At 40.6% G+C, this 15,420-nt stretch overlaps 1 protein-coding gene across 3 annotated transcripts in view; it reads left to right on the top strand.

The window, feature by feature from the left end:
* The first annotated feature begins 2,407 nt into the window (after positions 1 to 2,407).
* Positions 2,408 to 15,420, top strand: part of Sap30 (SIN3-associated polypeptide 30) — a 34,996-nt gene continuing 21,983 nt past the window's right edge. The window contains exon 1 of one of the 3 annotated variants that reach the window (XM_068382337.1): positions 2,408 to 2,632. Coding sequence is in view for 1 of the 3 variants with exons in the window: in XM_068382329.1 (XP_068238430.1) it covers positions 5,415 to 5,417 (3 nt within the window). In the remaining 2 variants the exon portion in view is untranslated. Of the gene's footprint in view, positions 2,633 to 5,299; positions 5,701 to 15,420 lie in introns of those variants that run through there. The other 2 variants (XM_068382329.1, XM_068382332.1) reach the window with 2 other exon arrangements.

The raw sequence follows: 15,420 nt of genomic DNA, 5'->3' as shown, positions 1-15,420 counted from the left end.
CATAGAAATATTTGCTATAAGCTTGAACTTCTAAGTTCCATCAATTTAACTGCCAAACTAGCAAGATTGTTCCAGAATCTTGTCACAGTTGGAATAAAACTTTTAAAATACTGCAGTGTTGCGACTTATGATGAAGGCAAGACTTAAAAACAACTGCATACCTAATACAGTACATGTATTAGGCTACATGCTGGATGGTAAAGTCTAGGAAGATGTGAAGGCAAAGGGTGGTCAGAATTATGAAACATCTTAAAACAGCATGCATAAAGAACTAACTAAATAGTGCCAGAGTTAATATTAAGGTCTGGAATAAGAAAATTAATAGACCACAAGTATTTGCCCAACTAATTAACATGATAGTCAGCAGCTGAAGACCAGACAGAAAAATAATTGAAACAAGGTAGAATTAATTAAAAAATTTCTTCAGAATTGATTGATCATAGATTATATCTAAAGACTCAATACCTGTACACTAAATTTCTTGTGCAATTTTAGAAGAAATAGACCAAATGCATTTCTCAAAAGTAAATTTGCAATAAAAAAAAATCTCCCTTCAAATTTCAAAATTGTGTATAGTTAAATAAACAATGTCAATCAAGATTTGGATGTTAAGAGCCACTGTTCTCAACCTACTTGCAATCATATTTTGAGTTTTGTTAAGGTTCAACTTAATGTCCCATAATTTGCACCATGAACTAATTTTAGCAAACCTATATCAACACTCAGATGGAATTGATGCATAGTAGCATCATCTGCATACTCAATTTTTGTTTTTGTTCTACACCAAACCACACATCCAGTGTATAGTGTAAATAGTAATGGGCGAAAAACATTACCCTGCGGAACAGCAGATATTACATACCTATACTCCCTATGGTGCCCATCAACAACAATTCTTTGCAATCCGTTAATCAAAAATTCAATAATAATGCTAAGAAAAAAACCCACCTACTACCAAATGTGAGTTTGAAAACAAGGGCCTCATGATTAAAAGTCAAGGGCAACATTAAACAATCACACAAACTTCCTGATCATAACCAAAGGATTTCAGTACAGCATTGGAAATGCAAAGCTTTCTGCAGAAAACAAATTGCAAACTAGGAAACAGATTATTACCTTCAGCATAACTATTTAGAGGTTCAGAAACTTAGGATAATATGGAGTTTTTATGATAAAACAAAGTTTTATGAATACTTACCTGGCAGTTATATATATATTCGAAGCTATATATATATATATAACTGCCAGGTAAGTACTATTCATAAAAATGAATTTTAAGCGTGCTGCTGTTTCTAGGTGAATCCGTATCAAACGCCATGCAATATTGCTTAGAAAACAAGCTTGCTGATTTCGAAGGATGTGAGGGAACAATTAAATTCTTTAGTATATATATCCTCAATTCAAGAAATTTGCGCAGACGTAACTTTAAATCTCAAAAAAAAAAAAAAAAAAAAAAAAAAAAAAAAAAAAAAAAGCCTGTTAGTTTGAAGAATTTATGATGAAGGCTGATATTGGGATAGTCCAAGGGGTTGTGACTGGGAAGGGGGTCCAGGGGCTTGCCCCGGCTAGGGGCTGTGACCTGGGAAGGGGTCCGGGGGCTTGCCCCGGCTAAGGGTTGTGACCTGGGAACTACTAGGTTAGGTTAGGTGGGTTTGTTAGGTTCTGTACCCTTCTACAAATCTCAAATGTGTTAAATAATCATGTTTGGCCTATGTTCAGCCACTTCCATGATCCACATGTTTTACCAACTGGTTATCTTGTTCTTATTTAGCATTTCTGACCATTATTATGGCTGTAAATCACTCATTTATGACATTTCCCCACCCTCAAAACCATGGTTTCCCACTTGGTTCCCCCATAATCTCTGGTAACAACTGAATTGGTATCATCTCCTTTCTCATCCATAGTGCTTCTTAGCATCAAGTGTACTTTTTATTTCTGCTGGACAGTACGAAAGAAGAGTAAGGTTTTCACTATATATATATATATATATATATATATATATATATATATATATATATATATATATATTTCCTAATATTTTGTCAATCTTACTGCTGATTATTTAATTCATCAAAATATTTTCTCTAAGGGAGGGTGGGGGAGTAATGGCCTAGGGGGAAAAATATCCTAGGGTTGAAATTCCCCCGGGAGAATAACAGCCCGGGCTGCTTTTCGGGGGAGGGGGGGGGGTCGATCCTAGGCTAATTTTCCCGGGGGGGGGGGGGGAATTTCCTGCTACACCGGTAGTTTTATTTGTGGACCAAAACAAAAGTAAACACACTCGAGTGTGGGTTACAATGGACGCAGCTATGAGGGACTCCCTAGAAGATCTCCATTTCTTCTATGCAAGCAGCAGTTCTGTCTGTATTCCACGAAGGTTATTTAACAGTTGTTGTAATGTTCAGAAAGCACAGTGATCATGAAGACAGCCCACATTCAACATCCTTAAAACACACCAATTTGCAGCACAAATAAGAGAATTTGATTCATGAATACCATTTGCAAAATGAGAATTTACCATTTCAGGCAATCAAATTCAGAAAGGATGCTGCTCACACCTGAAGCAAAAAAAATTCTCAAATAGCACAGGCGCAAGTACAAGTTATAACCTTGGCTGGGAAGGATATAGGTAAGTGGTTACAAGTAACCAGACCTTAAATAAGTTATCAAATGCCAGCATGGCTGTTTCAAGTCTTCTAATGCTATTAAATTCAACTTACTTTAGCCTTCTACCGTACACAACAAACTCTTATTTACTCATTTACTATGTAACATCATAAAACATCAGTATACCCTAGAGCACAGACCTACTGACCTGGTTAACACATGCCAGGCATGGTGGTACTTAATGATTCACTTATTTTTATAAACTTAAGAACATTTTCTCAAAAGAACATGCATTGTTAGTTTATATCAAACCTGTTGTGTCCATATGGGACCTATCCCTATTGCAGCCTTCAATGTTTACAGCAGGTTTGCAAAAGTCAAGTCTCGATAAGTTAAGCTTGGACTAACGATATTTTTCTGGATTAATTATTAAATTTATAAAATAATTTCCTTGAATAAGTTAGTTGAGATATTGGTTTGGTTTTAATTAGATCTATCCTATACATTATTTAATCTCCTAGTTGAGATAATATTGGCTTGGTTATAATTAGGCCCATTGTGAAACTATGCAATGCCTTAATTAACATACTAAGTTCATCCTGAGTTTAACAAACCGACAAGGTACATAATACTGTATACGTAGACATACCGTATAAAGTACCTAAACTAAAAGCTAGTCTAAATATCGAATGTATGCCTACTAACTTTCAATGAATCTCGGAAAGAGAGAGAGAGAGAGAGAGAGAGAGAGAGAGAGAGAGAGAGAGAGAGAGAGAGAGAGAGAGAGAGAGAGAGAGTGAGTTCCGAACAATCATTCAAAGTGAACAAAGAAAGGAGAATAAAGGAATTGAAATTTTAATACAATTACATCCAGTCTTAACAGGGCAACGGATATTAAGACCGTCTCTTCAAAAATCTACAGGTGAATGGTAACAAATCGTCGTTAAAGCTTTAAAGAAAAGTATGAGTCATGGATATACTATCTACAAAAAAAAATGAAAAAAAAAAATTGGAAAAGAATAGTTTGCCCTCCCGGGTACGGCAATACCTCGCCTAGATAAAATCTACACCTTTTTTATAATTTAACTGGCCGTGAGCCAAGTTATCAAATTCAACAGCGATTTTCGGGGATGGAGTCCTATTCAGAACAAAGGGACGCTTCCCAAGACTTTTCCTAAAACAGGAAGCCAAAAAAAATAAATTCAATATCTACATATTAAACAAATGCGATAACACCAAGGAGAATCTTCTTTGTTAATCCGCCGAACAAAGCCAGCCATTGTCATAATTATCCGTTCATTTATTTAGGTTTGTTTCTCAACAGGGATCTTATATGCTATGACAGATGTCATGTTTCAACGTTTTAGGACCCAGGTTCAAACTCTACACAAGCGCGATATCATTCTATGCCAGTTTGAGCTGAAGCGATTTCTGTCCATTTTATTTTGGGATGACCATAAAATTCTGAAATGGCGGCACTTGTTTCGAAGTTCTGCGTCGGTAGCAACCGATTACCGATATTCACAAATATATGTATACCACCTGGGTATTTAAAAATCAGCCGGTTAAATACAAAGAAAACAAAAGTTTCTTAGCATAAATTATTTAATATTTCAAGAAATTAGGAATAATTACGAATTATAAATCTCGACTATCTCATACAATCCACGGAATCGAACACCGACGCCCGATAATACATCGTAACTTTTCCTGTCGTCTGACTCCGTTCACTTCAAAATACAACGAAGATGAATGAACACACTATCTCACAATAACAAAATCTGTATAGAAACGGGAAAAACATTTGGTTTCGGTGTGAAAATCAAGAGAAATATCTAAAAATACTGTCATTCAGAAAAGCAAAAATACGATGCCTCAAGAACCGTACTTTGTTTTATGGCTGCCATTGCAAAGCTTAAAGCAGGACGCTGAATAGTTTTTAATAAATTTAACACTTGGACAACGCAGTTTAACCTCGAAACTATACCTCACTCTATTCTTATGGCACCAGCTGAGCTAATATACAAACGAAATTAAATCAACATGTACCGTTAATGTTAAAAATACATTACCTATACGTAGATACTCTTCAACGTTAGACTTTCCGGGGGAATCGGCCAGCGTTCTTCCATAGAGAAAGCATAGGAAGGCAATCGCAGTCGGTGATTGGTCAGTTTTGTTTTTCCCGCAAAAATGGACCAATAAGACATTCCCTTAGACGACCGGTGCACCGAAAAATGGGCCAATGAAAATGCGGCAATAGACGGAGAGTTGACAGGCCAAGTTTCAACAAGTTTTGTTTCAAGCATTCTTTGTTTCCAATAAGAACAATTTCTATAGTAGAATAGGGTTTGATTTATGTTTGTTAGCTTTGATGTTTAGCAGAGGCCATTATATCCCGAGAATATAAGATCAAAGCGAAAGTCTAATTTTTGTAGAAAATGTGCTAATAAGCAGCTTATAATGACGTCTATGAGGACCAATCAGCGCTAATCTCTTAGGGAATGTAGACACTTAATGTCATCCTTAGACTTTTAAAAAAGATTCTCTTTAAATTTCTAACCCTTAAGCATAGGAAATGGCTCAGTTTGCAATTCGAAGTTTTATCCATCTGCTTTTAATATGTAATTTTGTCTCTACTCATATGTATAATAAGTCCATATTTTATTTTTCTTCATTTATTAATATTATTGGAATGATTGGTAAACAGACAATTGAAAGCGAAAACAGCAGCGAACCAAATGATAGTGCTGTGAAGGCTCTCTCCTGTTCAGAACCATCTATGCCAGAGTTTTTCCGAGACAATGGTTATTATGAGCTATTGTTCTTGTTGATTGTCATTTGTGTGTCCTTTAGCTTCAGATACTAAAGTATTTCTCAACAAATTCGTGCTATACTGTTGGTTAAGGTGCCAATTGCCAGAAATTAATTTGTATTAGGCTTCCTTGATTGAAAGTCCATAGCCCAACGGAGACAACCTACGGTAGCCTTTTGCTAATAGAAGAATAAACTTTAAGAATTAAGTTTCATTCATCGGGACTGCATTGGTCGTCGCATTTTGTTATTTTGTGTTCTTTTGAAACATTCAAGGTAGGTCAATACTCTTCTCGTTTAGGGCGATGTTTGTAAATCAATTTATTCCATTTGGTATATCCTAACGCAGGTCATGTTAAGCTTCCATTAAAATGAAGGTTGACAGGTTTACCCAAACATTAGTAAATCGGTTACTTATCAAGAAGATACAGTGTCATATACAGTGCAGTATTAATTTAACGTGTTAATTTGTTCTCATTTCCTTATTTCCTTTCCTCACTGGGCTATTTTTCCCTATTGGAGCCCTTGGACTTATAGCATCTTGCTTTTCCAACTAGGGTTGTAGCTTGGCTAGTGATAATAATAATAATAATCTGTGTCTTGTTAGAATTGTTCGTTTAGTACAGATATAAATTAATATCCAATATGCTTTATATTTTCTTACGTGATATTTTATTTCTTGTCAAATAGGTTTTCATTTTTACATTTGGTCATTTGTGTAAAACTTGTCTTACCCCAAAACTTAGTTATATGTTGAACTTGTCAGTCAAATGGAGATAAATGGGTGATCGTAGAGGGGCATAAGCTCTCTGACATGAGGAAACTTGGGCATTGCATTTTGGGTTTCATCTGAAGTAAGGATTGCGCTTTCTGTTAAATGGCATTTTCAACTTCATTTAACAGACCCTTTTCTACAGAACAAAAGTAGTTTTTTCCCTAGGTTATATTAACCTGTAATAAACTACAATATAACCCATTTTTTTATGCCAGAGCCATCATGTCCGTCAATCCACAAACCTCTTCCTGCACTTGTGGCATATATGCGTGAATTGCATCAAAACCAGCATGAAAAATAAATAACTTGTGAGATTCATAACAAACAAGGGATATTTTAAGGGGGAAATGGGGATGGAGAAACATATGCCCTAATCTAACCACATCACGTTTGCTTAACCTAGGGATCCAGCTCCTTCATACGACCTGGGTACTTGGCTCCCCCTTTCAAATGGCCTATGTAACTATTTTGCATTAATAATTCACCTTTCTCTTCTATCCTGTTTTAATCTTTTTTTCCCAAATGTCATTTGTCCCCTTACCTTTCCTTCTGAACTTATGCCTTCCTCCATCCACCTTCATGACCATGACCTGCGCACATGTGATCATCATCCTTCCACATGGCATGCACAAACCTCTGTAATATTCTTTGCTGTATTAATTTTTAGACGTCCTACTTTTCCTTCTAATATACTCATTTCCGATCCTGTCCCTACTCGTGGTTCCACATATCCATGGTAACATCCTTATTTCTCCTACTTCTAACTTCTTTTCTTGAGTCATCCTTGTTGGCCAAGTTTCAACTCCAATCACCAAAGCTGGTCTAAATACACTTTTATAAAACAGTCCTTTTACCTTTGCACTAACCCAACCCTCTTATCACATATTTCCAATGATCTCCAGTTCATCCAAGCATACATCCTATGGTTAATTTCCAATTTCCCGCCTCCATTATCCATCATAGGACCTAAGGTATGTAACATGTTAACCTGCTGGATGTTATCCTTCCCTATTTTAACAACACCCAGTTTCCCTTCTCGCATCTGCAGATATTCTGTCTGACCCTACTTATCCTTAAACCTTGATCTTTATGAGATTGTCCCCACATCTCGTTTTCTTTCCACACCTTTTATAGTCAGATCTAACAAAAAATCATCAGCAAACATTATTTTCCAGGGGACTTCCTCTCTGACACCTGCTGTAATAACATCCATCACAAGATCAAAGATTAAACTTTGAACCGAGATTAGAACTTTGATGTAAACCAAACTCGCACTATACTTCCCTGTTGTTCCCACCCATGAATACATATCCTGGACTAGTTTTACACAGTTATCTGAAACACCCTACTTTCATACATCTCCACACTTGTCTAGGTACCGATCATACTCCTTTTCCAAATCAGTATATACAGTACCAGATGTAGTCGCCTTTGTCTTTCTGAATAGTTTTAACATTATTTGTCTCAATGCAAAAATTGCATCTACTGTACTCTTTCCTGGCATAAATCCAAATTCTTCTTCTCTAACTGCCATTTCATTTATTCTTCCCTCTATAATTCATTCATAGAACTTAAGATATCAATTTAATTCCTCTATAGTTTGAGCAGATCCGTTTATCCCCCTTTCTTTATATATAGAGACCATGATGCTATTTCTCCAGCTGTCCGACATTTTTTTCTTGATTGTAGATCTAAAGTTTTTGAGAGGTCCCAGAGCATTTCAACATCCCCTCTTCCCAGACATTTCCACACCACAACTAGTATGCCCTCAGGTCTAACAATCTTAACATTTTTTATTTTATATTTTATCAAGTGCTTTTTACTTCTTCCCAGGAGATTTGAGATTGCTCTTACTCTGGGTTTCCCTCTTGTTATTCTTCTGAGATTTTCTTCACTTAATAGCTTCTCAAAATGTTCTTTCCGTCTTTCTCTTATTAAACATAAATAATGTATCTATCATATACAGTATGTGATTGAGTAAATTGCACTCACACCCAGCTCATATCTATCAAGATGAGATCATTCCCACTACTGTATTCGTGCTGTTTCCTACTAGCTGACTCTACCTCCACTCCTTACTTTTCCTTGAAATTTATTAAGAAAAAAAAAAAAGTTTGAGGGGTGTGATGAGTATACTTTCTGGAGAATTTGTAAGATTGAATGAAGGAAAAATTAGTCATAGGAGATTTCTTAAGCAAATTCCCATCTTTCAATTAATGCCTGAACTTCAATTTTAGTGGAAGGAAAGCTTCACAGCAATCCCCAAAAGCTATTGCTGTAGCAGAATAGTGGACATGTGATTTAAAGATGAGGAAGATTAAAAGTTTAGTCTTAAGTCACTGAGCAGTTGCTACAAAGGTTTTAGACAATTTAGTTTTTCAGGTGAGTACATGTAAGAAAAGGAGATGGATGTCTACTAATTGTGTCAACTAATAACTCAAAGGAGCTTGTCTGTTTAATGCTATAGAGACTGTCCTCAATGCAGTGTGAAATGGACGATGGGATAGGGCACCTGGTTTTAAACATATCTCCCCACTTTCCAAAATCTCCAAAGATCACTGGCTTGTCTTCTTTTTCCAACCCCACTCCACGTCTTTCCCAGTTTCTAAGTAAATTAGTGTGTTTCCAAGATGAAATGAAACATTCTTTTTTTTTTTTTTTTCACACCCATTGAGGTAAAACAAGGCAATATGTTTAACCCATCCAAAATGTGGTACTGTATATAAGTAGATTTCCTCCCTTGCTCATGTGCCAGATGTTGCCATTACACACACTGATACACATTCGTTATAGATCGTTCCTGTTTCAAGGTAGTCTAATGGCCACCTTCATAGCTAAGGTAAAGCAGTTGTTTACAATGTGAACCGGCATTTCTTGGAAGTAAAGGCGCAGAGAGAGAGAGAGAGAGAAGCAGATAATTTTGGAAATACTCCAATCTTTAATAAAAACAGAGTAAGGGGAAGAGGTTGGAGAGCAAGCAATGATATGTGGAGGTGTTGCAACAGTGAGGATATCTGTTTAAAACCATATCGTCATTTCTTGTTGGGTTATGTATACATGTAGTTGCTTGCTGGGTGTAAGGCACCTGAAGATTATATCCAACCTCCCTCCCTTTAGAGGTTAGATATGAATCAAATCAATAATAGAATCCAACCCCAAAATTGGAGCCCTTTCCTAGGTAAATTTAACAGTGAGAATTTAGGCAGTGGAGGATCTCTTACTTCATTGTCTCAGTCTAGAATATCCTTACGTCATTGCAACTCTTCCATGATGGTGCAACTGCAAGGTTTTTTCCATAGTTGTACTTTGGCATTGAATGGATTTCCTATCCACAGTACCATACTGTACTGTACATGGGCAGTTGCGGGTCTAGTGCAGATACATGTATGAGAAGTACATTTAAATGAGGGATTGCTTTACAAGTGCATTTTATCTGCTGCAAGGATCATAGCTTTCATGAATTAAAAAATTTATTTACATAGTCATTCTTTTGACTTGTATGGGATCAAGCTAAAGGGTTTCTTATTGTTTTTGGCTCTTCTGACAAAATCAAATACTGCCATGTCATCATTGAAGTTGCATTCTATTTTGTTTAGTGTACTTTTAATTTTGTATTTGTGCCTACTCGAATACAAACTTTTTGCTCTTTACTATAAATGTATGTTTTCAGAGTAGCTGGAATCTAGTCATAAACATTTATGTGAGGTGTCAGCGATCCTGTGCTACTTAGCGGGGTGTAGACCAGCCACCCAGCTGACACACATATGTGGGTTAGCAAGGCATGTTTATGTCTGTTCTGGTGACGGATTCTCGCCGACATTGCCCTGCGTACAGAGGAAACTCCTGCATGCAGGCTTCTCTCTGTGGTAAGTGTCAGTAGTGGCCATCCTCCTAGTGGGAGTGGTACAGTAACAGAAGTAGTAGTCTAAAATGGATTAGTGTATTCTCCCTCGGGGTCTTCCTTGTACTTGAAGTCCTGACTTCTTTCTTCAGTGAATGATCAAACAAGAATGATGTCTGTTTAATCCATGAACAATCTTCAGGTCTGAAGTACTGTCGTTTTCCCTAGCAAAGGGCAGTGCCTGCACCTATGGGGAGTCAAGCTCTCTTGATGCCATGCTTCATTTGTGGTCTTCCTTGGGGCCTTCTTAGGAACTGAAGCTTGGGGCACTGCAGGAGCAAACAGCTGCCTCCACTGGGGTTGTTACAACCTTCCTCACCGAGCTGCTGGAGGGGAGCCCCTTCCAGTCTGTCTCCTCTCCCACCTGATGATTTACAGGCACGTTCTCCCCGAAGTGCTGGCCAGGCATGCGATCCCCCAGGGTGAGTGCACATGCTGAATTTTCTCAGTAGGGGAAACCTGGTGTACCTCCACCCTGTAAGGTTGGTTGCTCATCTTGCCAGTGTGAAAATGCTTCCTCACTTGAGTAGTCCCCTCTTGAGTAACTCATAAGTGATTCGTTACCTTGCGCTAGCTCTTCAGAGTGTTCTGGTGGTCATGGCAGCCAACTCCCTGTAGTTGCACCCCTTTTCTCCATGCTGTCAAGGTACCATGAGTCTTGCGAGTGCTAAACCCTCTAGTGTCTTCCCTTGGGCATCTACCCTTTGTAGGAAGCACCAGGCTGCTTGCGAGTATTTGTGCACCTTTTAGCGATACTTTGACTCGCGAAGGAACAGTACCTAGGTTAAGAGCAGAGACTAGTGCCCTGATGCATGCTCGCCAGCCTCGCTCGGTGGGTGGTGAGTGGGCGAGCTAGTTCCTGCTCCTTGAGGATGTCCGAGAGAAGTAGCTGTTGGTGACCTGCGCGCTTACAATCACTTCTCACAAAGGGCTCTTGCGGCCGTCTCTTTGTTCACGAAGGACATGTCATAGTTTGAAGAGCTCATGAAGGCTCTAAAGTGGGTTGTTAGCGATCCTGCTCCAGCTCGATCGTCAGTGCCCTTTAATCAACCCGTATCTATCTCTCTCTCGGTGTCAAGTTTTATGAGGAAATTCAGTCTACCTGTGGACCCTAGATGTATGAGTACAGGAAAGGCCAAAAGTCTTCCAGGGGAGGGAAAAATCCTAGAGTGAGCAGCCGAGGCCGCAAACGCTAGGATTGGCAGTCCCCCTGCATGTCCACCAGGGGGGGGGATGCCTACAAAGTTGAGCAGACAGGTGGCAGCAACTCGGGGCCAATTCCTGGACGATTTCCGTAATCAGTCACGGATGTCGCGTCCCGCTCACAACATCTCTACCTCCCCTGACGACTAATCCAGTGTCATTGAGCTCCCTTGCCATGGGATCAGCAAGGGGGCAGGCCCTTCGGGCAGAAGTCCAGACCATGTTGAAGAAGGGTGCTCTCCAAGAGGTCCTTGACGGGTCCCCAGGCTTCTTCAGTCGACACTTTCTTGTAAAGAAGCGTCTGGAGGCTGGAGACCAGTCATCGACCTCTCGGCTCTGAACAAGTTTGTCAAACAAACGACGTTCAGCATGGAGACCGCAGACACGGTCAGACTTGCAGTGAGACCGCAAGACTTCATGTGTACACTGGATCTGAAGGACACGTACTTCCAGATCCCAGTCCATCCGTCTTCAAGGAAGTACTTGAGATTCAGCCTAGACAGCAAGGAGTACCAGTTCAAGGTGCTGTGTTTCAGTCTCTCCACAGCACCACAGGTTTTCACCAGAGTGTTCACCCTAATATCTTCGTGGGTACACAGGATCGGCATCCGTCTCCTCCATTATCTGGACGACTGGCTGATCCTAGAAGACTCGGAGTCATCCCTTCTTCGGCACCGAGACAAACTTCTGGGACTTTGCCAGGATCTGGGGATCATGGTAAATCTCGACAAGTCTTCTCTGCTTCCCACTCAAAGACTGGTATACCTAGTCATGGTTATAGACACCAATGTCCCATCGGACGACAGGATAGCAAGGCTGAGGAAGGCCGCAAGCCCTTTTCTCAGACGAGAAGAGCTTCCACCCAAATCGTGGTTACGTCTCCTCGGTCACCTCTCATCTTTGTCTCGTCTAGTTCCCAACGGTCGCCTCAGGATGAGATCCCTCCAGTGGCGACTCAAGTCCTGGTGGAATCAAGGTTACGATTCCCCGGACGTCATGATCCCTATGGGACCTGCGGAACGGACGGACCTCCAGTGGTGGTTGACAGACGAGAACTTACGAAGAGGAGTGGATCTTCTCGTCCTTCCCCCGGATTTGATGCTGTTTTCAGACGCCTCAAAGAAAGGGTGGGGGGCCCACATTCTGCACCACAGGACCCCAGGGCTGTGGTCAGAATCAGAAAAGTGCCTCCATATAAATCTTCTAGAGATGAAGGCCGTTTTCTTGGCCCTTCAACAGTTTCAACAATACCTGGCGGGTCACTCTGTGGTGGTGATGAGCGACAACACCACAGTAGTGGCTTACATCAACAAGCAAGGAGGTACTTTTTCGAAGCAGCTATCCCATCTTGCAGTAGAGATACTGAGATGGACTGAAGTCCACTCGATTAGCTTTGAATTTCAAGCTTCCGCTGTACTGCTCCCAGTCCCGGATCCCAAGGCACTCTGGCAGGATGCCTTTCAACAACGGTGGGACAACATCGACGTGTACGCCTTTCCCCCGTTCTGTCTGATGAGGAGGGTGCTCAACAAGACCAGAATATTTGTCAATCTTTCAATGACCCTCATATCTCCGCTATGGCATCACGCGGAATGGTTCCCGGACCTTCTGCAACTCCTAACAGAACTTCCGAGAGAACTTCCTCCGCGACACAATCTACTCAGACAACCACATGCCAACATCTGCCACAAAGCCCTAGCTTCGCTACGACTTCACGCCTGGAGACTATCCAGCATCTCCTCGCTGAGAGAGGATTTTCGCAACAAGTTGCGATCAGGATGTCTGGACATCTGCGAAAATCATCCGCATATGTCTACCAGGCAAAGTGGAAAGTCTTCTGTGGTTGGTGTCGTGAAAGGGGTATCTCTCCACTCGATGCCACTATTCCAACAATAGCGGAGTTCCTTGTGTATTTGCGAGAAGAAATGTGCTTTTCAGTCTCGGCAGTGAAAGGCTATCGCTCAGACTTAAGTCTACCCTTCAGGCTCAAAGGAATGGACATTTCTTCTTCGCTGGAACTTTCCTAACTCATACGAAGTTATGAACTTACCTGCCCTCAGTCGGAAGCGAGACCTCCTCCATGGAACGTGGTTCGAGTTCTCAGGTCTCTTAAGAGACCTCCCTATGAACCGTTACGCCTGGCTTCAGATTGCCACCTAACTTGGAAGACGGTGTTCCTACTAGCTTTGGCTTCGGCCAAGCGGGTCGGTGAACTTCATGGTCTCTCGTATGACATCGCCCATTCAAGGGGATGGGGGGAGGTAACGTTGAAATTCGTCCCTGAGTTTATTGCTAAGACTCAGAATCTGGGGATGGCGGACCCTCTGTTCGAGTCTCCGTTTTGTAACAGATGACCCAGACCATCTCCTACTGTGCCCAGTAAGGAGTTTGAGGCTATATCTCAAAAGAACGGCTGCAGTCCGTCTTCAGATGCAAGCTTTGTTTGTTAGCACTGGGAGGACTAAGAAGAGGGTCACCAAGAATACCATCTCTGCATGGATTCGTAGAGTGATTCATCTGTCCCTGAATCCAGACCCTCCTCCGTCACGTCGTTCTAGAGCACATGATGTCAGGGGCGTAGCTACGTCCCTGGCCTTCAAAAAGAATTTCTCAGTGACGCAGGTTCTTCAGGCTGGGGTGTGGAAGCGTCAGACGACCTTTATAGCCCGCTACCTGCAAGACGTGACCCACAGGAGGCTCGATACGTTCTCTATCGGCCTTGTGGTGGCTGCACAACAGCTGGTTTAAAACCTCAGGCTCCTTATTGGACAAGTAGCAGAAGGTTGAGGGCATTGTTACCCGGTCTTAGTCTGCATGAATGAAAAGGTTTGTCTGGCCCTTATTCTTTTCTTCATCACCCCCTCCCTTGGGGAAAGCATCATCCTGGGTTCTCTGCACAGCTGATCTCAAACCACTGCAGGTAAACCATGTTTCCTTGTGTTCCTAGTATTAAGCTAATACTGTCACGTCCCCATACCCTGACGAGGTGGTATTGGGAGAGTCCTAGCCTAAAGTTTCCATCTAAAGGACTACAGGTCAACTTCCTAGGACGAGTCACACTGTATTATACCTTCACACACAGCTTGCGTAGGCCGCAGTCCTTGGGTAGCAAGGTTCTAGCGAGGTGCACGGACTCTTTATTTTTGAGTGCTGACACTCAAATAACGAGCCCCTGGGCAAAGTTAAAAGCCAGTACTGGCTGGGACGTTCCACTTCTCCTAATGGGTGAGGCACCCCTATTAAATAGCGGGGTTTGTATGTCAGTTACGGAACAAATGACAAGTTCGTAGATAATTTGTATTTTTCCTAACTATACAAACCTTAGCTATTTAATCAAACTTGCCCGCCAGCCCTATCCCCCTTGAAATCCTACCTCCAAGCAAAGTGAGCTCAAGCACAGATGTGTGTGTGTGTGGGGGGGGGTAGCAAGCTACCCTTCCCTACCCCCCGCTAATTAGTGGTGGGGTAGTAAACCCTTGTTAAAATTCTAATGGCTCGTCATTTCAGCTACGCCGAAAGTAATACCCCTATTAAATAGCTAAGGTTTGTATAGTTAGGAAAAATGCAAATTATCAACGAATATGTCATTTTAGCAGATTTTCACATATATACTTTATGGGGGTCCTTGACTAGTACAACTTTGCTGATCACGGCAACACAACCCTTTTACCATGTTAAGGGCTCCCCACTCAGAAAGATGTATATAAAAATATATATATATATATATATATATATATATATATATATATATATATGTGTGTGGTTATACACATACATATGTACATACATACATATACACACACACCATACAGAATTAACATTAACATCATCATCAGCCATTGTTAGTCCATGCCAGTCTATAATCACAAATATTCTTACTTGGTCAATTCATCATCTCCTCTTCCCTCCCCTGCTTCGTTTGCAATCTCCAGAGACCTGTTATGTTATTCTTTTTGTCCATCTATTACCTTTGGTTTTCTTTATATGTCCTGCCCATGGTGTTAGAATATCCTCTACTTAAGATTGTTAAATTTGCTTTCATATCCATGTTGTTCTTTTTCTGTCTCATAGTCTTAATCCCACCATTATTCTTTCCATATCTTTAAGTTGTAAGTAG

This window comes from Palaemon carinicauda, chromosome 1 (assembly GCF_036898095.1).
Source record: "Palaemon carinicauda isolate YSFRI2023 chromosome 1, ASM3689809v2, whole genome shotgun sequence".
Taxonomy (NCBI): domain Eukaryota; kingdom Metazoa; phylum Arthropoda; class Malacostraca; order Decapoda; family Palaemonidae; genus Palaemon; species Palaemon carinicauda.
The sequence above is the reverse complement of the archived record's forward strand: the minus strand, read 5'-3'. Positions and strand labels throughout refer to the sequence as shown.